At 41.6% G+C, this 25,983-nt stretch overlaps 2 protein-coding genes across 4 annotated transcripts in view; both read right to left on the bottom strand.

The window, feature by feature from the left end:
- IL18R1 (interleukin 18 receptor 1) overlaps positions 1–14,996 on the bottom strand; it is a 42,333-nt gene extending 27,337 nt beyond the window's left edge. The window contains exons 1-4 of the mRNA XM_059134406.1: positions 14,060–14,996; positions 8,783–8,867; positions 4,424–4,667; positions 554–719 (exon numbers count right to left, since the gene is read on the bottom strand). Coding sequence (XP_058990389.1) covers positions 554–719; positions 4,424–4,667; positions 8,783–8,840 — 468 coding nt within the window. The 5' untranslated portion in view covers positions 8,841–8,867; positions 14,060–14,996. The remainder of the gene's footprint in view (positions 1–553; positions 720–4,423; positions 4,668–8,782; positions 8,868–14,059) is intronic.
- A 127-nt stretch (positions 14,997–15,123) lies between these two features.
- IL1RL1 (interleukin 1 receptor like 1) overlaps positions 15,124–25,983 on the bottom strand; it is an 84,818-nt gene continuing 73,958 nt past the window's right edge. For all 3 annotated transcript variants that reach the window (XM_059134405.1, XM_059134403.1, XM_059134404.1), the window contains 3 exons: positions 25,315–25,461; positions 24,156–24,323; positions 15,124–21,613 (listed from right to left, as the gene is read on the bottom strand). In XM_059134405.1, the coding sequence (XP_058990388.1) occupies positions 21,228–21,613; positions 24,156–24,323; positions 25,315–25,461 (701 nt within the window). In that variant the 3' untranslated portion in view covers positions 15,124–21,227. The remainder of the gene's footprint in view (positions 21,614–24,155; positions 24,324–25,314; positions 25,462–25,983) is intronic.

Raw genomic sequence — 25,983 nt, forward strand, 5'->3', positions numbered from 1 at the left:
TCGAGGGGCCAAGTAGCTTGTATGTGACAAGACAAGGATGTCCACAGCCAGGAGATTCTCATTTTGGATTTTTGTCTTTTTTTTCCTCAAGTCTTAAGTTAAAATATTTTTTAAAAGATTTTATTTATTTATTTGACAGAGAGAGATCACAAGTAGACAGAGAGGCAGGCAGAGAGAGAGACAGAGAGAGAGAGAGAGAGAGAAGCAGGCTCCCCGCTAAACAGAGAGCACGATGCAGGGCTCGATCCCAGGACCCTGAGATCATGACCTGAGCCGAAGGCAGAGGCTTGACCCACTGAGCCACCCAGGCGCCCCAAGTTAAAATATTTTTTAAAGACTTATTTGTTTAAGAGAGAGAGAGAGAGGGAGACCGTGGTGGGGTGGGGCAAAGGGAAAGGAGAATCCCAAGAAGACTCTGGGCTGAGCCCGGAGCCTGACGTTGGGCTCAATCTCATGACCTTGAGATCATGACTTGGGCTGAAATCAAGAGTATACACTTAAACCACTGAGCCACCTAGTTGCCCCTTAAGTTAAAATATTTTAAAAGTGCTACCTTATACAGTGATGTTCTGTTGGCCAGTTTTTCATAGTGTGTATTTATACATTTGACTCGCAAAGATTTCTGAACTTCCACAGGTTTACTAATTAGTAGTTTTTCAGCAAAACATCTGTGTTTACTTTTTCCAATGACATTTAATTTCCATTCACGTGTATTATTTCTATGAAATAAAGGTTTAAAGATATTTTATGATTAGTACAGAGACTTTGCAAATACGACCTTTTAGTAACCAGTCCACCCACCTTATTTTCATATTAAGAGGCTCATTCACTGATGCCCAGACCCTGCTGTGTCCCATTTTGGTTCAGTGTAGCAAGGCTAAAGGGCGGTGAAAGAGAAAAACCTGAGCAGTTCCACACACACAAACACACTCACCCTATGCAGAGCATATATTATGGGTGTCTGAACAGAAATGTCTAAAACTTCAATGATCTTTGGAGATGGACAAGTCCAAAGATTCTCAACTCAGGATGGGACAGTAGCAGTGGGTTGATGAGGTCCACAAACAGACTCCTGAACTTGTTTTCTGGAAGTCTGTATAAATGCACTGGGTTTTATATTTCTCTGGGTGGTTTCTTCCAATCCTCTTCTCTTACTGTTGATTAAAGCCAAGTCTGGAGTGACTGCATAGCTATATTAGCATTCTACTAAGTAAACATTAGTTTGAGTAGATTTCATTGATGTTGTTCCTTCTGATTAGAAATTAGTAATCTGGAAGATGAAACCACTTTAACACAGTTTTTAAAAAGGAACTTCTAAACAAGGAAATGTTTGCAACCTGAAGTTTGTTGAAACTGCATATATGACATATAGATCCCCATACTAAATACAATAGACATGTGTTAAGTTGTCCTCTGTGTACCACAGGCCCTTGTAGTCCCCCTCTAGGTCTGCAGGAGCATGGAAGAAAGACTAGCACTCACTGAGCTCTAGGCATTGTACTGTGCATGTGCAAAGGGGATGATGATTTCTCTTATGTGAAATAAGAAAGCTAAACTTCACTTAAAGCTGAGTACCTGGCCCAAGTTCCCACACCAGTCAGCAGCAAGGTCAAGATGCAAAACAATTCGGTTTGGCACTAAAGGCCAGGCCTGCACTGCCCAATACTATACTCTCACATACTCCCAATACTATACTTTGGAGCCAAAGGCAGATGCTGGCTGGGCGGGAAGCTATGAGTGCACTGACAAGCTGTCCCAAAAGTTCAAAGCAGTAGGTCAAAGGCCATGGAATATAATAGAGCTACCCTGCCCTTGGAAAGGATTCAGAATCCCATTGACATTATCTTCTTCTCAAATGTGTCTAATGTTTTCCCAACTTCAGCCCTGATGAGCTGGACAGAGATGTATTTCTAAATCTTTCTGTCCTTTTGCTTCTGAGGAAGAGAGTATATGCATATTTCCAACTTATTGGGCCATATTGTTCTCTACCTCTGCAGTCCCCAATTCCTAACACCCAGTAAGTACTGACTGGCAGAATGCCTCCGTGTTCCAGCCACCGCACTGGAAATGAGGAAACAAGGGGACACCGACCGTCCTTGCTCAGGGAGCTTGAAGGCCAGTGTGACGCTGAGGCCAACTGCCCCAAAGTTGTAACCATTCCTGTTACCTTACAAGGCCATCCATTCCTCGTCACAGGAGCCACTTGTGCCACACAAGAGGGGATTTGTAAAGCTCTAGCATTCTTGGGAGGCCCCTTACTAAGCCAATCTAGAACGTGACTGTGAGACTTCTGCATGTGCTTTTCTCTCTATCTCCATGCCCTTCCCTCAAGCATCAAAAACCCCCCTCTCTCCTGCATCCCCTCCCTTCTTGGTGGATTTCCTTCTTAAATTTGATCTGACTTCACAATTCACATATCAGTCTTCAGGGACCTTTGATTATTAGCTGAAGATTCCCAAAAAACAAAAGGATTATGGTTCTCAGGGAGGGATTCCAGGGTTGGAATCTGGTCTTCGACAGATTCCATGTGAAATTAAAAAGACTTACTCACCTAAATCTGTGCACACATGCACACATGTGCACATACACACACACAGGTGTCCCAAATTTAAATAAATCCCCATCTTCAATGCCCCTATGCATCCAAAACAACCTGTGTAGGTTCCCATTGATTTTCTCTTTTTCTTTCTTTTTTAAAAAGCTTTATGTATTTATTTAAGAGAGAGAGTGACCACAAGCTAGGGGAGAGGGCAAAGCAGACTCCCTGCTGCAGGGAGCCTGATGAGGGGCTCAATCCCAGGACCCCAAGATCATGACTGGAGCCAAAGGCAGATGCTCAGCTCAACAGACTCAGCCACCCGCATGTCACGCCCCCTCACCCCCCACCCATTGATTTTCAAAACCACTGTCAAGGCTCTCCTCAGTCCATCACTTTAGTCTCACATTATTGCTCAGCCTCCAACATCTTTCAAAGTTCATCACCACAGCCACTGAGCCACCTTGCTTTTCCTGCCCTGTCAGATCATCTTCCTAGATCTCCACACTTCTCCAACAGCCTGTTTCTAGTTGATGCTTCCACTTTGCCCTCCTAACCCAGGCTATGTTCTTCACCCTCCCTATCAGAGAGACAGTTAATGGCTTTTGTCCCTATCTGTCTCCAAGCGTCCTCTGTGGATAACTGGCTCTTCTTCCCCTCAATGCGTTCTTCCTGCCCTGTCCAGGGTACTTCTTCCATTTAAATCATACCTTTATTCAATCAAGCTATGGAGATTTTTTTTAACCCCATTTGTGAGTATTCATTCTACCTTAGTGCAAAAACACCCAGCTGTGACCTACTTCTAGAATCGTCCCTCTTCAGGGAACACATAAAATTTATAATAGGTCAAAACAAACAACAGAAAAAGAGTTCTTGAATTTCTTTCTGACTCCTGGGGGTTCCTATGTATAGAAACAAACCTAAATGACCTCATTTTGTGCAAAACCATGCAAGTGATAACAAGGTTTCACCAGGAAGCCTCACTCTGCTCCCAACACCACCGTTGATAACGATCGGGACCTAACCCAGAAATCTACTACACCCAAGAGCACACCACCACCACTCCCTCAGTTGGCCCTGAGCTCTCTTTCACCAGATCAGATCTTAGATCTTAGCCTCTGATCTCTATAATCAAAACCAATAATCCATCAACAGAACATTGCTTGTCCCAGTTGCTCCTTCCCAGCCTACCAAAGAAAGTATAGAGAAAACCTAATTCAGTGATAGTCACTGAAACATTCAGTTGGTTTTTCTAATTTCATAGAACTGATGATTCCTGGACTCTTGATTATGAGCGTGCTGGCATAGACTACAGAGGTTTGTCCCATGAAGGTCATGCAAAGCCTTTTCTGTGCTCTTCTTTCTCACTGCCCCTGGCTGTAGGTCTGTGATGGGCTGTAAGGCTCACACATCCTCCACTCACACTACCACCAGATACCCAACAAACCCTGGAAAACTGGCTCGAGATGAGTCTACACCCCTTCTGACCCCGAGCCCGAGCCTGAGGACACCACCTGGGAAGCTGACGTTGCCCCCCCTCACCGCATGGTCATTAAGGAGTCTTCACTGATCCCATCTGACCAGTGACTCTACACCATAGGAGCAGCTGAATTTTAAAGTGAATTTCATTTGGCACCCACTTATCTTTGGTAAGAATCCCCTAAAAGAAATATTAAGGTCCTCTTTCACAAAGATCACTAAGCAGATAAACACAAGGGCAAATATTTAACTTGATTTTTCCATAACAAAGTATTTATTGCATAGTGTAGGAAGGGCAGGGGAGAGTAAATGCACAGATTATCCTCTCGGATTGTTGTATATCTGATTTGCTGAGCTAAGCCCAAGAGTGTGATGAACAATGCTGACACAAAAAGAAGCTATACTCACCCCATATGGAAAAAGTAAGATCCACTGTCCTCCAGTTCCACTGGCCAAAACTCCAAAACATGATCATACAGAGAAATTCTGGGAAAACTGCTTGAGTTTAGCTCAATGCGCCCGTGGGATCCACTACTCTTGTACCATCTTACGGCGGCTGTTTCATTCTTGGGCTCAGGTGCTAATGAGCAATATTTCAGATAGAAAGGCTCTCCTCTGACTGCGGTGATGTTAAAGCGTAAAGTACAGGTTTCTTCATAAAATTAGCAAAGTAGAAGGAAAAAAAACGAGAATGACAAAGGTGAATGTTTTTTTTTTTTTAAAGATTATTTATTTATTTGACAGAGAGAGATTACAAGTAGGCAGAGAGGCAGGCAGAGAGAGAGAGAGGAGGAAGCAGGCTCCCTGCTGAGCAGAGAGCCCGATGCGGGGCTCGATCCCAGGATGATGAGATCATGACCTGAGCCGAAGGCAGCGGCCTAACCCACTGAGCCACCCAGGCGCCCCTGTTTTTTTTTCCTAATGGATGAGCCAAATAAGCCAGGTGAGTAAGAAAGTCCTGAGCAACCCCAATATCTCAGTCTTGTGAGTTCTCATTTTAGGGTCAATCTTTCCAACACTAAGAGACAGGTCAATCTTTCCAACACGAGGACACTCTCAGGGCATAAATGAAGACAAAATTTCCAACAACTTTTTTCAAACAGGGCATCACCAAAACCTAACTTACCAGAGCAAGAAGACAGATGAATACAATGAAAGCTTTTCAAAGAAAATGTTATACATGACAGCTTCCTCCTAAGGAAAGCCACAGAGGTCACAGTGTTGTCACACCCACCCCCCAAAAAATTTCGCTAGCTGGGACATCTCCACGGAAATCAAAACAAGAAATCTAGAGGCCTCAGAGTTCCTCACCTGGCTCACCAGAAATGTACCTTTAATCAGTTTACCTGACCATTCCCTGGGCAACCCAGGGGACAGTTAAGGGGCTCCTGTGTAGCTCAGAGTGTGTGTGAGCCCATTATCTCTCCAAGTTCCCACATGAATCATCAAAAAGTGATTAATACAGTATCACTCCCAGTCTGGGTATCTGTTAATTCCCTCCTTGAGTGCTCTTGCAAGCTTTCCCTCTCCCTCCCTCCCTCTTTCTCAACCAACCCAGGTACTCTGGCAGGTTATCTGATCCTTTCGGCTAAGAGAGTCATCATTCCCCTTGTTTTGAACTTCCGATAGTTTAAAGTTAGCCCTCATGGACCCTTTCCATATCCTGTTCTCCAGCGGCTCCAGCATGCCCTTTTATTGGATTCAAGTATAAATAACATCCAGTGTTATTAGTTTCAGGTGTACAATATATTGATTCAACAATTCTATACATTACTTGGTGTTAACCATCATTCAATGTCGTCATCCTTTATCACATACAATGTTATTACAAAATTATTGTCTATACTGCCTATGCTATAATTTTCACCCCCATGATTTATTTATTTTATTATAATAACTGGAAGATTTACTTCTTAATCTCCTTTATGTATTTTACTCTCCCATGCCTCCCTTCTGGCAACCACCAATTGCTTCTCTGTATTTTAAAGAGTCTGCATTTGCTCATTGGTTTATTCATTTATTTTTTAGATTCCACATATAAGCAAAATTATATGCTATTTGTCTTTCTCTTTCTGACTTATTTCACTCAGCATAATACACTTTAGGTCCATCCATGTTGTCCCAAATGGCAAGATCTTACTCTTTTTTGTGGTTGAATAATATTTTAGTGTATGTGTGTGTATATATATATATACACACATATATATATCCACCACTGTCTTCATCCATTCATCTATCAATGGATAGATAGCCAACACTGCAGTCAACATAGGGATGCATGTATCTTTTCAAATTAGTGTTTTTGTTTCCTTTAGATAAATACTCAGAAGTGAAATTACTGAATCGTATGGTCTATTTGTAATTTTTTGAGGAACCTCCATAGAGTTTTCTGCAGTGGCTGCCATCAATTTACTTTCCCACCCACTGTGCCCTTTAACTGAATTTTGAGAATGAGAATCCTTAAATTAAGTAGAGCATTTCTCTGAAGGCATGGAGAAAATGCCTCCTCTCCAGTTAGGGTCTATTTCTCAAAGCAACGGTCTGGTTTTAACTCAATGTTGTTAACCACAATGTCAAGAGGAAGTGGCTCAAATGGTAGAAGCATTCTTTGAAAACATGGATGTCAAACTTACCTCAAAGTACAAGTGTTAATGTATACCGATCTTGAGTTTGGTGGTTGTTATAGAAACTCCATCTTACATTTCACTACTTCAACACAGAAGGTGTGATACATGTGTAAGTGTTGGTGTTAGTTTTATTTGATATCCAAAAGGATAGCAAGTCAAAACCAATTTCACTTATTTTCCTGTTTCAGGGATGTGATATCCATAAAACAAAGGACACAGATCCTACAGTCTATACTCATAATGTCTCCAATAGACATCCATGTTGCTGCATGAAGCACTGATTTGTGCTTTCCTCATAGGTAGTACATCCAATCGTGTTCATATTTGACAATTTATCCATTCTATGGGTGTTGAACGTATGGGTTATTTCTAGGTTTTGGTCACACTTATAAAACCCCAAATACTTCTATAACAACCTGTGCTTGTGTTGTGATAGACACATCCACCATTTCTTTGAGGGAGGATCTATCATTTGCAGAAACCTAACCTGGCTGACATATTCTCCAGGGGTAGATGGTAGGAGATTAAAAGTTCATGCTCCCCTAGCAGCTAACAGCTTCCGCTACCTAATCTTCAGCTTCACACTGTCGGCTTTGTAGATTAGAAATGGTTTTTGGTTGAAAAAAAAAATGAATGGTGTTCAAAATGTATGGACTGTCCAGAGCAGCTCCTCCCATTCCTACATGAACAGAGAGCAAGAATCCAACAGGTCAACAACCTAGACCCTGTGGAAGGATGGGTACATTTGGAAATGTCTAGAGTTTGAACCATATATGGGATATTGTCATTCAACTTCTACTTGGTTAAATTAATCCTCATGTGGAATATTGTCATATTTGTCCAGAGTCAACCCTTTATGAAAGGTGCTCTTCAGACACCTAAAAGGACAAAGAGCTGGGACCTTAGTAGCCTTATAGAATTGGCTGTGACTATTTTTGAACCTGAAACATGTGTCATCATAACTTGGGAGCAAGGTTATTAGTGCATGTCTATGGAACAAGGTACTCAAGGTGCACATTTTCTTGCATCTTGCTTTTTCACTCTGCGGTTCGTAACACATTAGTCATCTGGCATCAAGAGGAGCACATCTACCTCCTTCCTTTTACATCTGGGTACTATTGCATTATCTGGATCTCAACAAAAATGGACCCACTTAAGTAAATATGGGACTGGAATTATTTGAAAGTATCAATAACTTAAATTCCCTATCTCTTCAGCAATAATTCTCAAAGTAGGGGATATGGGCTCATGTGTCACCCCCTCCTATATAACAGAACAAGTCAAATCAGTATTTGTGTTGCCACCTAGTCCTCCAAAGCATAAGGAGAACTGTGCTAATCAGTCATGAATCTTTTCTCCAAAGAATTCTGATGAACCCACAGAACCTTTCTTGATAAAAGTCTCCAAGCCATCACTGCTAATCAGTCTTTTTTTAAAGATTTTATTTATTTGACAGAGAGAAATCACAAGTAGGCAGAGAGGCAGGCAGAGAGAGAGAGACTGGAGGAAGCAGGCTCCCCGAGGCACAGAGAGCCCGACGCGGGGCTCGATCCCAGGACCCTGGGATCACGACCTGAGCCGAAGGCAGAGGCTACTGCTAATCAGTTTTAACTTGTACCTGCCACCTGATATAAATCCTACTTGCTTTTCCCAGTCTATGCAGTCTTCCTTATGTACTCTTTCTAACTGGAATATTTACCACTCACTGTCTTCACTACCTAAATAATGAGATGAGTCTTGGTCTTCATGTTGGAAGAAAAAGAAAAAGAACTTTCTAAAAATCAATAATAAAGATCGCTGTGAACTCTTCAGTTTTAAATAACATAAAGCAGATTTTCATCTCAGACCAAAGTAATTCGTTTCCAGATACAATCCTACTCTCTCTGCATAAACTCAGAGAACTAAATCTTTTCCTTTTCATTAAACCCATAGGATTCTTTACTTGATTTCATTCCTATGAACCTTTTGTTCTCTATGCCAGGGACATCAAAGGGTTGACAACTTTCACAGTAAAATGTAAAACCACTAATTTTAATAAATTCAGCATCCTCAACAGCCACCTCCACATACAGAAGTGAAACCTTGATATTCCCTCTAGACTACCCATTAAGTATGCTTATGAATGATTATGCTTACTTACCTGAGGTGCTTGTAAACATAAACATCAGAAATGTCAAGAGTAGTTCTATACGATGCATTTGAGGATTCTGCTTCTAGTGGTTTCTCTGGAGAACAGAATAAGATAGGTTCAGCCAAAATTTGCAAACAAACATACACCTGTATCATGAAGGAGATTTTTAAAAATCTGGCGCACAGACTTTTTTTTTAAAAATCAGTGAAGTAAGTTTTCATATCTCTTTATATACTCACCAAGTATTCTCAGAACTTTCAGCCACATAGAATTCATAAAATTTCAAGGTAATGAACTTCAGCATCCAGAAAAAAATTCCTGTGTGTGCAATTTTCTAATACAAGTGAGTCTGCTGTATTTTGAGCCTGGTCTACTAAACCTTACCTCGAAGGTCAAAGGTGAGAACAAAAATATTTCCAGAAAATCTACTGCTCTATGAATAGAAGGTCTGCGGTATACTGAGATATGTATGGCAGGTCTGCCCATGTACAGATGTGTGTGTCTGTGTGTGTGTCCTTTTTTCTCTCATCATACCAAAATGCTCATCATAATCTTCATCTGTGGCTTGAATTTTTTTAAACAATTTTATTTATTTATTTATTTATTTATTTATTTATTTGTCAGGGAGACGGAGAAGGAGAGCACAAGCAGGCAGAGTGGCAGGCAGAGGCAGAGAGAGAAGTGGGCTCCCTGCTGAGCAAGGAGCCCAATGCAGTACTCAATCCCAGGATCCTGGGATCATGACCTGAGCCATGGGCAGCAGCTCAACCGATTGAGCCACCCAGGTGTCACTTGTGGCTTCGGTTTTTAAATATCCAACTCCCTTCTTCAGAACTAAGTTCTTTATAAGTTAGGAACTGAGTCTATTTTGTTCATTAATATATCACCAGAGTCCAGAACAATGCCTAGCACAGAATAAGCATTAATACTTGCTACACAGGAATAGGTGTATGGGTGTGTGTTTATTTGAGGGAAATGGGGAGACAAAACAGGAGTTTCCTACACTCCAAATGCCTAATCTCCATGAACTCAAATATGTGTTGAATTTCAATCCTACTCAATCCATCTTTTATCCTATGAATTAGAGATTTAGAGAGTAGAACGGAGGAAGGGGGCATTGGGTCTCTGACACTAGTGTGAATATTGCATAAGCAATCCCATGATCCTTGCACAGTACACACCAAACTCCACTGGGTGGACAGAAGAGCTTGCTTCCTGGGGCACACAAACCTGGGTCAGCTTTCCAGCTTGAGCCTTGACTACTGGTGTAACCTTAGACAAGTTACTTAAAGTCTCAGATCTTATCTACTCATTACCAAAATGGAGATGAGGAAGAAGGTCTATCACCAAAATTATTGGTCCTATCTTCTCATTACCAAATGTAATAAAATCTACCTTATCTGCTCACTACCAAAATGGAGATGAGAAGAAGGCCTATCATCAAAATTATTGAGTCATTAGATGAGCTAAGTAACAAAAAGCTTTCTGAATGCCTGGTAACCTCTCAGTCCCAGATAATTCTGTTACCAACTGCCACTCACCTCCCATATTTAAAAAAGGAGGAGGAGGAGGAGGGGGATGGGGGGAAGACTGTTAATGCCCAATTCCTGGATGAAGTTTAGTGGCTAAGGGGTCAAATTATTTACATCAGAACAGTGCCAATATCAGTAAACTTAATGTAACCGTAAACTTAAGTAAACTTAAACTAAATCTTAATGAATAACAAAGCATCTGCTGTAATTTCCAAGAAATAACAACCAATAAAGTAAAGACAAAGAGTTAACTACATATGGAAAGCACAAACTGTTCAAAACCAAATTAGATCTCTATGGTTCTATGGTTTGAAATCAACCCCTCACCCCCACACACATACACACATTTATTATTAACTATCCATTCTCTTACCTCAGATAGAAAGAAAAGTATTGTTTCCTCTGGTTAAGGTTGACACAGCCTTGTAAAGGGCACTGTGCTTTCTTCTTGGTTTGGGTTTCTGTTAATTTTTAAGGTCTGCTGAGAGATAAAGTTTCTATGAAATAATTTAGTATTCTGATGAGTTACCTCTGAGTTTCAATATGAAACATGTTATGATCCCAAATTAGCTGATATTGGCACTGTTCTGTGTGTGTAGATACATAAATTTTAATGTACTTATTATAGATTTAAAAGATAAAGATATTAAATAATAGAACTCATTTCCAAAAGAAAAGCTGTTCTAAGAAATGTCATAGATATCCTACTATTAATAAGACATACATAGAAGAATATAAATATTAAATTTCTTGCATGAAGGAATTTGGGGGGGTAGTGTTGTGTTTTACATTGATTTTTTTTTTTGCCTTTCCATAATTTTTAAATTTTTTTCTTTCTTTTCTTTCTCTTTCTTTTTAAAAAATTGTTTTTGATTTCTAAAGTAGTATATTGCCCAATATAGGACATTATAAAATGAAGATTGAAAAGAAGAAAATGATCTCAATATGCATAATACTTTAACATGCTTCATTGTAGTTTTTCTGCATGATTTTCAAATAATTAAGATGTTAAAAAATGTTCATATCCTGCATTTTCTACTTAATCAATGATCACTTTGCTGTGTCACAAAAATCTCTTTGTTAATATCATTCTTAATTGCTACATATATCCCTCAGTATGTGTCTATTATAATTTATAAGATATGTTTTATTACAAAATAATCCCTATGATTATCTTTCTGTGTTAGGCGGTACAGATGAGGTTTGGGAGCACAGTCTCTGGCGCCAGACTAGCTGGATTTGAATCCTCATCCTATTCTTTCCCAGCTGAATAACTTTGGACAAATCACTTATCCTCCCTGCTCTTCAGCTTCTTTATCGAGGAAAGAGAATAACAATACCTCCTCCCCGAAGTGATGTGAAGGTTTCATGAATTACTATCGCAAAGTATCCATGTGTCATAAATATCACTTCAATGTTAGTTACTTATCTACCTTTTTAATTATTTTCTTGGTGTTATGACAATGGCAATACAGTTTATAGGATAGAGAATACATTTTAAGCATGATAAACACTTACTACCAAACTGCATTCCAGAAATGTAATAATTCATACTCCTCAGTTGTGGAAGATAATATACATCTAGCACACCCATATAAGCATTGGGCATCCTCATTCTTTAAATGTAATTCACTCTTCAAATTGGTAATGATGTCTCATGGTTTTCTTAAACCTGCATTCTGCTGATATAAATATGGGAGAATGTTAAGCATATAGTTTTTAGCTATTTTATTCCTGTGTGTATGAAATATCTTTTTATGCCTTTGGTCCAGTTCTTAGATGTTTTAGTGTTTTGTTTTGTTTTAATTTGTTGAGTTTACTTTCAAATTCTTCCTTTTCTGTTTTCACATCTGGGAGACTACATTTACAAAGTCAAGCCCACCATGATTTCCTTTGTGACTTTTCCATTATTTTTCCATTGTTGAACATTCCTTTCCCCTCAGTGGTCAGATGCATACTCAAGGTATACTTTCTTCATTTTTATGGCTTAGGGATTTTTGTTTTTTGTTTTTTTACATTAGAACTGTTTTACCCATCAACAATTTTCTTGTTTGGTATGAAGCTAGGTCTAACTCAACTTGTTTTTCTCAAAGAGCTACTAATTCCTTCTCTGTAATTAAAGAGTCCTGCCATTCCTTTACAGTGTGCTGACAGTATAGTTAATCACGTACAGGTTGTCTGCAAGCGCTCTACGGAGATCTAACAGCATGACCGCTTGGGAGCAAATACGTGCACTGTGCATGCGTGTGTGTGCAAACACGTGTGCATGCCCAAGCATGCGTGCACACACCACTCTCTCCTCTTCCTCTGTGCTTTGTTTTTCCATTCATCGCACTTGTCCCCAACTGACATACTTTATGTTTGTTTATTATTTGCTAAATTGATGAATGCATTCAATTCATCAAGTATAAACTGTTTGGTGTCTTAGGTGATCATTTGATCCTCTGTAACACCTGCCTAATCTTACCTTTGAAATACTTCTAATATCATGACATCTCAGAAAATACATTGTAACAACTGATATGAAAGCTAGGGCACTCATCGCCCCCTGGAACTTAAATAACAATAACAACCACCACCACCACAACATGTTGGTCCCCAGTCAGACAGCTGAGGTACAGTCTAAGCATCCTGACTGATAAAAATCCTCCAGGTGATTCTAATATGCAACCATGGTAGACAATAATCTAGGGGACTTATTTGTATACCTAAAAGTAAATTTAATATATCAGAAGTATATATTTTTAACAATAAGTTACTATTCAAGACATATTGAGTGTGTGTGTGTGTGTGTGTGTGTGTGTGTATATATATATAAAACGCATCTACTCAATATTTAAAACTATACTAATGTATATACATATCTGCATGTATACATATATATATACACAGCCCCTACATATGATGGCTCTACTTAGGTTTTTTTGATTGTGTGATGGTGCAAAAGAGATACACATTCAGTGGAAACCATATTTGGATTTTGAATTTGGATTTTTTTCCCAGGCTAGTGATATGCTCTATGATCCCCATCAGCTGCAACTCCTAGTCCCCATGGGGATCATGAGGGTAAACAAGAGATACACTTACAACCACTCTGTACCCAAGCAACCATTCTGTTTCTCCCTTTCAGTGTACTATTCCACCAATTAAACAAGCTATTCAATTATTATTGACGCCTTATTATGAATTAGATGTCGTGTTAGAGGCTTTGCCCAACTGTAGGCTGATGGAAGTGTTCTGAGCACCTTCAAGGTAAGCTGGTCTAAGAGTGTTGTTCAGGAGGTTAGATGTATTAAATGCATGTTCCAGTGACAAGCTATTCCCAGCTTCGGCGGGGTTTTTCAGAACTACCATTGGGGCGCCTGGGTGGCTCAGTGGGTTAAGCCGCTGCCTTCAGCTCGGGTCATGATCTCAGGTCCTGGGATGGAGCCCCACATCGGGCTCTCTGCTCTGCGGGGAGCCTGCTTCCTCCTCTCTGCCAGCCTCTGTGCCTACTTGTGATCTCTGTCTGTCAAATAAATAAATAAAATCTTTAAAAAAAAAAAAAAGTGGCGGAAGATCTGTACACATAACGGCACTCGTTATTAACGGGTCTTGTTTTTTAAGCCCTGCCCCGAGGCTGGGGCGCCTCTTGCCCCTTCCCTGGCGGGCTGGAGGAAGAGGGCAGTGGGAAGAGAGATTTGCACCAGAGTCAGGTTGGGGAGGAAACAGCCTTCACTGGGGGTGCGGCTGGCGGCGGGGCGCGGCTCCTTACCTTCAGAGCCGAGTTCTGCGAGGCCGCGGCGGGGGCGGCCGTCCCTCCTGCACTCTGGTCGCGACGGCGGAGGCAGGGTTTCCAGAAGCAGGTGAGAAACTGCGGTGCGCTGCCTCCCTAGCTACTGGGACTGGGAAACAGGAAAGGAACGAGAGGAGCCACAAGTGTGATTAAAGATGTAAGGCAACTAGAGAAGGTTGGGGAAAGAAAGGAAAAAAAGAAAAAAAGAAAAAAAGGAACAGAGAGTAAGAGGAAAGAAAAGGCGTCTGGCAGCCGCGGAGGCTGTGGTGGGACGCAGTTCCGTGTCCGCAGTGCGAGGTGGGGCGCTGTTCTATCCCGCGGAGTGTCCCGGGTCTGGGATGCTCCAATCAGAGATGCTCCTCGTCGGGGATTCCTCCCAGTGAGGATCGGGGCTGGGAATCCTCCCAGTTCGCGGTTTTCCTAGGTGGGGGCGGGGGGTACGCCCGGTTCCGGATGCTTTGGCTCTGGGGTGCTCCTAGTCTGGGGCGCCCCTTGGAGCGTACCGGGTATATGGACTCCACTGGGCACCCCGCCTTTGAGTTCCGGGAGCCGCTTGATCGCGGGCACTACTGCACGAAGCCGGAAAATCCCACGCCTCGCCCTTGCGCCGAGATCTGCTGTGGTCCCAGCAGCGGGCGGCGAGTTTCGGGAGCTCCCGGGCGGTGGGCGGTGTCCACCGGACCTGTAGAGCCCCGGGACGCTCGGGGCTGCTCCTTGCGCACCCTACAGGCCGCCGAGAGATTTGCACCAGAGTCAGGTTGGGGAGGAAACAGCCTTCACTGGGCAGAGGGGCACCACCTGTGGTTAAGGGGAAGGAGGCCAAGGAAGAGGCCCCCAAACACAGGAAGGCTCCCTGGGGTCATCCAAAGTAAGGAGGAGACCATTCTCTGAGGCACTCAAGTCTCAGATCTGTGCTGAGGACTTCTGTTTAGGCTTGGGGGGCGGGGGGGGGGCATTTCTTTCAGGAAGTCATAGAGAGGGAGCAGAAGTGTTCAATTGAGATTTTTTAACTGTTTAGAAGAAAAGAAGGCAAAACGAGAACACGTGTTTCAAAATTTTTAGATTGGTCTGTAGTAGGAACTTTCCAACAAAACCGAAGAATGGCTGACAATGAGAGGGTTTAATGAGATAGTGATTTTCATCCCTTCTCTTCAGTCAAAATAGTTCATCACAAAATAAAAGAGAAAGATCATACAATTATCCCAATAATGCAATAAGAACAAGCATCTGACAAAATTCAACAGCTTTTCCTTCATTAACAACACTTGGAATACTGAAAACCAAAAGGAACATTCCTAATCTGATAAAGTGGAGAACAAGATAAGGATGTCTTTTTGTGAAAAGTAAAGAAATAAAAATAGAAGGCACACGGATTGCAAAGGAAAAGATAAAACTACTCTTTCTGATAGATGGCATAATTTTATGTAGCTCGCCCTTCAAAACTTACTAAAGAGCTGCTGGAAGTCATAAATGAGTTTAGCAAGATTGTGGAATAAAAATTCAATATACAAAAATCAATTATAATTCTATATGCTGGTAATGGAAATTTGAAAAATGAAATTTGTTAAAAATACCATTTACAATACCATAAAAAATCAAATATCAAAGTATAAATCTCGTAAAATATGTACAAAATGTCTACCACGAAATCAACAAAATACTGCTAAGAGACATGAAAGACATAAAAATGGAGGGATATACCATGGATTGGAAGATTCATTGTTAAGATATTTATTCTGCACAAACTGTGGAGTTCATAGAGTCTATATATTTTAAGACTCTTTAGGTTATAGAGTCCTATATTTCATGCAATCCAAATCCCGGGAGGAATTTTGAAAGGAATTGAGAAACTGGTTTTAAAATATACATGAAAACGCAAATGATCTGGAACAATCAGAACAATGTTGGGCATAAAGAACAAAGTTAGAGAACTTACCCTGACTTGAAGACTTACAATAAGGAAATACTAATCTTGGCGGTGTGATATTTGCATGAGCATATAAATGAAAATTAATAGAAAGTAGAATAATAGACCCACACATATACAGCCTAATGATTTTTGACCAGAGCACCATGTCAGTTCAATAGAGAAAGAAAAGTCTTCCACAAGTGTTGCTGAAACAATTGGGCATCTCTATAGGGGAAAAAAAAAAAAATGAACGTTGACCCTTACCTCATTCTGTATGCGAATATCAACTCACAGTAGACCATAGACTTAAATAGAAAAGCTGGAAACTGGAATATTTCATAAAGATACATGAAGAAATATCTCCAGACCTCGAGGTTAAAACAACCAAACAAACAAAACAACACTTAGCTAAAACACAGAAAACACTAAGCATATAAGAAAAATTGACCAATTGTGGGGCACCTGGATGGCTCAGTCGTTGGGCATCTGCCTTCGGCTCAGGTCATGATCCTGGGATCCCCACATCAGGCTTCCCGCTCCGTGTGAAGCCTGCTTCTCCCTCTCCCACTCCCCTTGCTTGTATTCCCTCTCTTGCTGTCCCTGTCTCTGTCAAAGAAATAAACAAAATCTTTTAAAAAAAGGACCAATTGATTGTTACCAAATTGAAAATGTCTGCTAATCAATGATACCATTAAAAAATGAAGAGGTAAGAAGGTAAACCTGGGAAAATTTTCACCTTATACCTATCTGAAAAGGAATCCATATCCAGAATATATAAAAAATGTTCACACATCAACAACATGAAGAGATGCAACACAATCTTTAAATGTATAGAAGATTCTACTTTCACTGAGTGATACATGAATCTTCCTGGTGAATAAGAGCATGAAAAAGTTCAACATCATTAATCGTCAGACAACTGCAAATTAAAACCACAATAAGATTCTTTTAACACTTACTGAAATAACTAAAATTCAAAGAAACCTGACAGTCCCAGTCATCAGTGAGGAGGGAGAACAAGAACGGTCTCATACTTAACTGGAGGAAACGTACAGTGGTACAATTAGTTTGTCAGTTTGACAGTTTTCTAAAAGAGACCACTCCTTGGTATTGAGCCAAGAGAAGTAAGAACACATGTCTCCAAGAATGTCCACAGTCTCCATAGTCATGAGAGGTACCACGTGAAACAACCCATACATCCATCACCAAGGGAGAGGTTAAACTGTGTCCAGCCACACAACGGAATACAACTCAGAGGAAAGAAGTATGGACACATGCAAACCACGGATACATTTCCAAAATTTTACGTTGTGTGGAAGCAGGGAGTCCCAGAGCTGTCCATCTGACTTTATTGATAGAAATTTTAAGATCTGACAAAACTAATCCATGGAGATAGAAATTGGAGCATTGTTTGCCTCCAAGGAAGGAGAGGGATTGCCTGGAAAATGGCAGGATGGAACTTCCCTGGGAGGTGATAGAAATACTTCTTTTTAAAAAGAGTTATTATTTATCCCTCTATTTGAAAGAGAGAGAAAAAGAAAGGATACAAGTCGGGGCAGGGGTGGGGGGGGGGCAAATCTCAAGCAGACTCCCCACTGACTGAGGAGCCTGACATTGGGGCCTGATCTCATGACCCAGGAGATCATGGCCTGAGCCAAAATCTAGACTCAGACGCTTAACTGATTGAGCCACCCAGGTGCCCCTGATGGAAATATTTCTACCTGATTTGAGATGGCAACTACATAGGTATGTGTGATTGTCAAGACTCATCAATCTGCATTTTATCACATGGAAATTTGATCTGAGAAAGGGAAATTTGTTGTGTTTTTATAATTCACCAGAATTTTTATTAGGATCCTATAGTAGACACCCCACTGGTTTTGGCTGAATTCATTCCATTCACATTACCTTGTGTGGTAGGCGAAGCATCTGTTACTGTCACCACACAGAGGAAGAAACCAGGAGAGTTTGGTGGTGTGCTGGCCTGAGAAGCCAGACTTCTGGCGGTTCTGCAGCTGCTCTGTGAGCATGCGCTTGGAATCAGCCTCTTGGAGCTGAGAAAGCCCTCCGAGCTCTTCTCCTCCATCCTCCCATGATTTAGTTGCAGAAACTGAAGCTCAGGTGACTTGGGAGGTGGTGTGTAGGTTTGGGAAGAAAGAGCTCAGCGACGTCAGAGTTTGCCCTGGAGCCAGCCCTCTCTGGGTTCTGTGAAGTCTTTCCCTCATCCCTCTGGGCTTCCTCAATGGATTCAAACCCCATAAGGTTAATAAGGAGCAAGCCCAATGACCCTGCGTACGCCTCCACAGCCTTTCCTCTCCCTGCCCCTGTCAAAGAGATACTCAGCGCACATTCAGAAAAATGTAAGTGTTAAATTACAAAGCAGCTTACAATATAGACAGTTAAAATACATTCAAAAATAAAACATTAAAAAAACAAGGAAGAGATTATTATAACTTGCTTGTTATATTCTATGTACTTGCTGTAGAAAGAGGCCAAGTTGGGCTCTGTGTGTCCAAGTAGCTAACTGAAGAGGAAAATAAAATCAGTTGTAAAATTATTTTTTTTTCAGTTGTAAAATTATTTATGTCCACATATCAAAAACAGTTCTGTCAGTCTTGGTCAGTGGGGAAGCAAGATGAAAGGCACATCTCTTCCTGATGGTATTACTCATAGTCACAAAGCCGGCTGATAGCAGAGGATGGCTTGTTGATTCCATATTAAGTGATTTAACCAGTCAACTAGACGGCATCCTTCCCACAGACTAGATGTTTTAGTTCCGTAAAATCAAATATCACCATATAAAAGCACAATAACTAACCAGAGTAGGACAGCCAGATTTAGCAAATAAAAACGCAAGAGTCCCAGCTAAATGTGAATTTCAGATGAAATTTCATTCTTTGAATTCAACTAATGTCTTGTGTTTTATCTGGCAACCTTAATCCAGGGAGTATAGATTCAGGTTATATGGTATATAAAGGGATGGGTAACTCCAGATCCTTTAGGCAATCTTCCAGAAATACAATTTCTTCTCAGGCATTGAATGACAGTTCAAAATTACACTCCCTGTCGAGGGGCTGGCGTGCAGTTTTCTTTTGCAGTTAAGCCCCAAATCAGAGGGGCAAGGGTGGCTCAGTTGGTTAAGTATCTGCCTTCTATTCAGGTCATGATTCCAGGGTCCTGGGATTGAGCCCCACTTCAGGCTCCCTGCTCAGCTGGGAGCCTGTTTCTCCCTCTCCCTCTGCCTTGTGCTCGCTCTCTCTCTTTTTCTCTCTCTGTCAAATAAATAAATAAAATCTTTTTTAAAAAATACCCCCAATATACACTTTTTAAAGAAGCTCAGTGGGGGGGCACCTGGGTGACTTAGTTGTTAGGCAGCTGCGTTCAGCTCAAGCCATGATCCCAGGGTTCTGAGATCGAAACTCACGTCTGGCTCCCTGCTTGGTGGGAAGCCTGCTTCTCCCCCTGCCACTCCCCCTGCTTGTATGCTCTGTCTCTCTCTCACTGTCTCTCTCTTTGTCAAATAAATAAATAAAATATTTTTTTAAAAAATAAATCTGTTTCTTTATTTAAAAAAAAAAAAAAAAAGCTCAGCTAAGGCTAAGATCTCCACCCACTTGTGAAATCTGAGCTCTCACAAGACTCCCAGCCTGAGAAGACACTGCTGGCACTGAGGGCATGTGAACTCCTTTAGGGAATTAATGGCAGTGGTATTCTTACCTTCACTTTTGCTAAATGGTTTTGCCAAAATGCCCTACAGATTTCATAGAAATGTTGCAACAAACCAATTTCTTAAATTAAAAAAAGATCATAACTGGGAAATATAAGATATACTGACATGGCCATTGCAGAATTACTTATTATTATGGCTGTTTCATTCAACACAACTCAAATATACAACAATAAATAAGAGGTACATCAGCTGTGGCACAACCATGAAATAGAATTCTATTAATATTTAAAATATTAAAATTTAAGTGACATGTTAAAATGTTTTTCTCATGATGTAAAATAGGAAAAAATATAAAAACTACACACTGGAGGCACCTGGGTGGCTCAGTGGGTTAAAGCCTTTGCCTTCGGCTCAGGTCATGATCCCAGGGTCCTGGGATCAAGCCCCACATCAGGTCTCTGCTCAGCAGGGAGCCTGCTTCCCTTCCTTTCTCTCTGCCTGCCTCTCCACCTACTTGTGATCTCTGTCTGTCAAATAAATAAATAAATAATCTTAAAACAAAAAAACTACACACTGTATGATCTCACTACATAAATGGTATGTTTCAGCACAAATTCAAATTTTTTTCGAAAACAAATTTACCACAATGTTTAAGAGTCATTATCTTAGGATAATGGATTTATGGATAATTTTTGCTCTTTTCCTCTTTCATATTTTCTGTTCTTCTGTAACTTTTAGAGGGAGAAAAAAATTTCTCTCTCTCTCTTTTTTAAAGATGTTATTCATTTATTTGACAGAGAGAGTGAAAGTGAGAGAGATCACAGAGAGAGAGGGAGAAGCAGACTCCCAGCTGAGCAGAGAGCCCCATGCAGGACTCGATCCCAGGACCCTGGGATCATGACCTGAGCCGAAGACAGATGTTCAACCAAGTGAACCACCCAGGAACCTGAAAAAAATATTTCTAAAGAGAATGAAAATCTCTGAAAGAAATTTTAGAGCAGCAAAAATTTGATTATAATGGCAACCAGGTAAGCCTCTCCAATAACATCGACAACATCGAAATGAAAAAACCCAGCATCCAGTCAAATAAAATAGAATAAATTCTGGTCTGGTTGGGAATAAGAAGGACTGTTACTGTTCTGCTTGTGGAAATCTGAGTGTTCTTCAAGGTTGCATGAACATTTAGCTCTAACACGTCCAGCTTGAAGTTTAACGTGTGGAGTATTGACAAGGAATAAGGAGAAGGAGAACAGGAAAGAGAGAGAAAGAGGGAAAAAAGCATAATGAAAAAATACTAGGCCACATGAAGAAAGATCAGTAAAGGAAGAAAAGGCAGGAAAAGTGGGCTGAAGAGAGAGGGGTCGAGAAAAGAAATTTCTGGGTGTTTTGCATCCCCCCAGAATCAGGAAAATGGGAGTCAAGTTGGTAGATGAAATCAGAGACCAGCCTCCTCTAGACATCACCACTCCTCCTGCCCCTGCTCCAGTGTCTGGTCCAGTGTGGTCATCCAGGAGGAGGAGTTCAGGTCAGTGGAAGCTGGGTGCCTTACTAGCACACCAAAGCCAGCACTATTGCTCCTGGGCACTCAGGGAAGCCAAACTGGGTGTCTTCCCTGGGGGTCGGTTGGGCACAGGCATGCGGTACCTGACGTGCTTCCAGAATTTGGAATTCAGAGACCGTTTGTCAGCCATGTGGTCTTGCCTCCACTTGATGGTACCCTGCACTTCCACGAGGTGCCGGAGGGACTCCTGAAGCTCCTCAAACTGCAGTCCACCGGGCTTGCTCAGAGCCTCCATTTCTATCAGGATCACCTTGGAGTCATTCTGGATGAGGGCGCTGTGTAGGGCGATCTCCTGCTCGTATGCAAACTCCCTGCTGTGGACCAGATCAGGAGTCAGGATAAAAATATGCCGCCGGCTCTTTCGTATGTTGTTCTCCACGGCAGTGGCTGCATCTAAGAATAAAAGCCCCGGATCACATTTCCTGCTCCTGCGTTTTGAAATCTAATGCTTTGATCATGAATGTTCTGGACTTAAAAAAAAAAAAAAAAGTTATGGTTTTTAATCTGTTATGGGATTCTGACACCAATCAGTTCTTCATTCAGGTAAGGGGGAATGTGCTTGAAGGGACAACCTATTATGTTCGACTGTGAGCACATCAGTCCCAAGCCCCTCTTCCTTCTCAGGTAGGTCAGTTCTAACTAAAATGAATCCTTGGAGTTACATGGCAGGTAGAGATGTTTAGTGGGAGAATTAGAATTCAAGTTCATTAGCTATGTATTATCTTCTTAGAATAGTAGCGTATGTGTTTTACCAGGGCTTAGTACTTTCACTCTTAGGGACTGTTGCTCCTCTGAACTGATTAAAATCTCTAAGGGAGTCCTGGATTCACGTCACTCCCCAATGTCTCTGTTTGAGAAGGTGATTTGACTCAGACTAGAAAGATCTTAAGGAAGACCAGATCCCCTTATCAATTTAGAGTTTATACAGCATCAGCTCCATGGTGATGGCAGGAAACTTTTGGGCAGACTTAGAAAGCACATGTAAAATACTCAGCTCTCCCTGCAAGGAGGGACCAGAGAAATCAAAGAAATGCAACCATGAACGAAACCACTCAAGAATTTCTTAGAGCAGGACAGCCAAAAGACTGCCAACCCATGTAGTGTGAACTAGGGAAATAAATGTTGAATAGCACCAGATAGACTTCATGTCGGTCAGGATCCTAACAGAAAACTCAGCACACTCAAAAGGACTGACTTAAGAGAGGTTAATGAGAGGAGAATTTATAAAAGATGTGGACAGAGCCAAGAGAAATCAATGAGAGATGCCTCGGAACCCCAGCACGGGAAATAGCCAGGGAGGCATTACACTCCTCCGGGTGTGAAGGGGAAAAAGCAATTATGAAAGCTAAGGTGTATAAAGGTAGCTAACAGGAGCCCATGTTCTGGGAGAGAAGAGCCCAGCTCCCCTGGCAACCTTACCTGATGCCTGCCTCTGTACTTCTGCTTCCATTGGCCGAACCCAGCAGGGAGCAGAGGGCAGGGGCCTGATAGATTCCATAATGACCAGCTCCTCCCCCCCACTCCCCGGGGCCACTGGATGGAGCAGGGTGCAGAGTAGATTTGACAGGGCAAAGCTCCAGAAGGTAACTAGCATGGGAAGAAATACCACTGATGCAGTCATGAACTTTTCCAAAGGGACAAGTGAAGTTTGGTGTTGTTTTGTTATATCTGACCTTCCTTAGGTTAAAGTAAGGTTCAGAGGACATGCTTGAGGGAGAGCGGGTGGGAACATTCCCAGGTGAAAAACAGCACGATGCAGGCCACACAAGCTTGAGGCTCAGCGCGCTGGTGTTCACACTGGGCTGGAGAGAGGTAGAACTAGAAAGGAGGTCGATGGATCTGAGACAAAAAACAATGAAGGGTTTGCAGCCAGATGTGGCAGGTGGTGTGACGTCACAAACAGCTGGGGTCCCTACAGCTTCTTGAGCAGATGTGTAGCATGAAAAGAGCATTTGAGCACCGTGGCTCATTTCTTTCTACTGGAATGAGTAGCCAGCGGGAGAGCTGGAGGAAGAAGAAGGCTTCTAGAGAAAACTGGGATTCCGTTTTCCTGAATCATTCATTTTACAAAGTTACCCACACCATTGTGGAGGGATTAACATTGCCCAAATATTTCCGGATGAAGTGGATTCACCCGCTGGGTGTTCCTTTACATCTACAGATGTTTGAATCCCTCTTGGCAGTGGAAATGCCAGTTTAAATTCACAGTCTACTAAGCATTCACTTTATTGGACTTACCCTCAGTGATGCTCCTGCCTCAGGAACATTCCAAACACTTCCTGGTCTCTGAGAAATTCGAGAAGAGCTATAAGGAGGGCTCATGGGTACTTGACATAAATATAGAGGGAGAAAAGCTACTGAAAGGCCAGAATTGTGACAAACTGTGGAAGGTACATGGAATCGACTAAGAAACAGAAGACAGCTCTAGTGGATGAGGTGAGAATACACATTTGCAAATGTTTCTCCGATACAGGGGAAAGCACGAAGACTTTCTGAATCCTTGCAAATATTTCAGTCAATGCCTCCAGGTATGAGAACACATTTCTTTGTTGTTGTTGGTTGGTTTTTGTTTTTTTGTTTTTTTGTTTTTTGTGTTTTGAGTCTTCTTTCAGCTCTTCTAGAGAGAATTAAGATGTATGTCAGTTATCCTAACAGTGGACATGGGAAGTCAAGTAGGGGCCATGTCTTGCTAAATCCACATAGCAGTATCCTCACATCACTGATACTCTTATGAAGACCTCATGATCAGGTCGGCTATGGGGGAAGGACAAGCAAAGAATAATATCTCTTTCTTCTGGAGAAATATTTAAAAACTCTGGTCTTGAGGCCTGGAATAATGATTGTATTTCCTTATCCAACACAGGGATAAGACCACCTATCCTTGGCCTTCTGATAAACGTGACTTTCTGTCCCTGATGTGTGTTGATAACTTTACCTTCTCCCGGTAGCAGATCTCTCCCATAAATGCATAAGTTATAGCCACATTTATTTTCAAGAACTTCAGGCAGAATCTGGTGAACGAAGTGGCCCACGGCATTGGCCCTCTCGGGACTATTTTTATAGTTCCGCGGATAGATAACATAAGCATCGTAGATCTTTCCATCTGAAAATGAGAACAAGAAGTACAACTTTATTTTTTGGCTCTGGAAATTCCCATTTGACTCTTCCTAGACATTCTCCCCTGAATTTTATTGTTATTGGTGCATGTATCCCATCCCCCAAAATATTCTAGAATCCAGAGATGGTGACCACAACCCACTACTTCAAAGTGTCATCAGAAAACCAATCTTAATCTGCAAATTTTCTCCCTTTACTGCCTCAGACTGAAAGGTAGAGAGGCAAGTTTAGCACACACCATATTGTCAAATTTAATTAATAACTTATTGATAAATATCTGTCATGTATAAGGGATCTTCTGTTTTTGGAGTAGATCTCAGTTTTAGCTGTTGTTTCCCCCTAACCTAGGAAATGAAAATGCGAAAGGAGAATTTTTTTTAAGGGATCTATATTTCCCACAAATCAAATAACTAGCCCTAGTTGAGTGGGCCATATGGAAAATATAGAGTATATCTGCCTCCAAAGGAGAGAATGTTGTCTGATTCAGCAGGCATAAATGTATTCTTTCAGGTGTATACTTGTGCACCCAGGTAGGGCTCTGTAAGGAGTGGGCTTTCTGGTAAAATACACCTGCCTTCTGATGGCTCTGTCTAAGCTGTTCACATCTGGGAAGCAGGAACACTTTAGTTAATGTTTTGAATTCCATGAAGTTTTCCAATACACATTTTCCAAAATGATTAAACTTTTCTGGGTTTGGGCTGATTCTGTTCTTGATTTACAAGGAACAGCAAGCCTATTGGGGGAGGAGATTTGAGCTGTTGAGATGTATCTCAGAACCATAAGGAGCAGCAAAAAAGGACAGAGACTGGCCTCCGAGTGGACTGAGGAAAAAGAAAAAAAGAGAGAGATCTGCTAACAATATGTTAGCCAGCAAAATCTGGGTTTAGTACCATAGCTCTTAAGAGATCAACAAATGTACCACCAACAGCCAGCATGCATCCTTTTCTTTGAAGAAAAATGTGGAACTCGCCACTTACCATTCCTTGATTTGTAAGGTCTAGCTAGGTCTCTCCAGAGCAGATTAACCTCAATCCAGAACAGTTTCAGCATTATGGCCATGACATTGATTAGCATTAACAAGGTGCTAAATCCTGCCAGGATATAGTAGGTGCTTTGCTTGTCATCTATTCAGAAGATAAGGGGAGGACAAAAATGATCATTAATATTCCTAGAACAAGGTAAAATAAACAGAACTCCACTGGGAGGATGAGAAATTCATACAGGAGATGCCTCCCCAGCATTTGCATGGCTGTGTTACAAATCAGTAAGTGAACCTTTACTGAGTGCCTCCCCTAGGCAAGACAGCAAGCTAGGCACGGTAGGGGCTTCTCAAAGCATACAAGATGCGGCCCCAAATGTAAAGTTAACTAAGATAGGAGGTAAATGTGTCATTGGAGCTGGCAGAGGTTTTTAGGAGTGCTCCCTCCAGGCTGGAGTGGGTAATGGAGGCTTCCTGCAGGGGGAGAGAAGTTTTGGAGAACCAGGAAACAAGAAAAAGGCACTCCTGACAAGAGGAGCTGCTGTGAGCCCAAGGGCAGAGATGTGGTGTGTTCTGAGGAACCAGAGTAATCCAGCATGGGGAAGTAGTGGAAGAAACAACAAGAAATGTGTGTCAGGGCTCGGTTCTGACCAAACTTGGGGCTCCC

Source organism: Mustela lutreola, chromosome 9 (genome assembly GCF_030435805.1).
Source record: "Mustela lutreola isolate mMusLut2 chromosome 9, mMusLut2.pri, whole genome shotgun sequence".
Classification (NCBI taxonomy): domain Eukaryota; kingdom Metazoa; phylum Chordata; class Mammalia; order Carnivora; family Mustelidae; genus Mustela; species Mustela lutreola.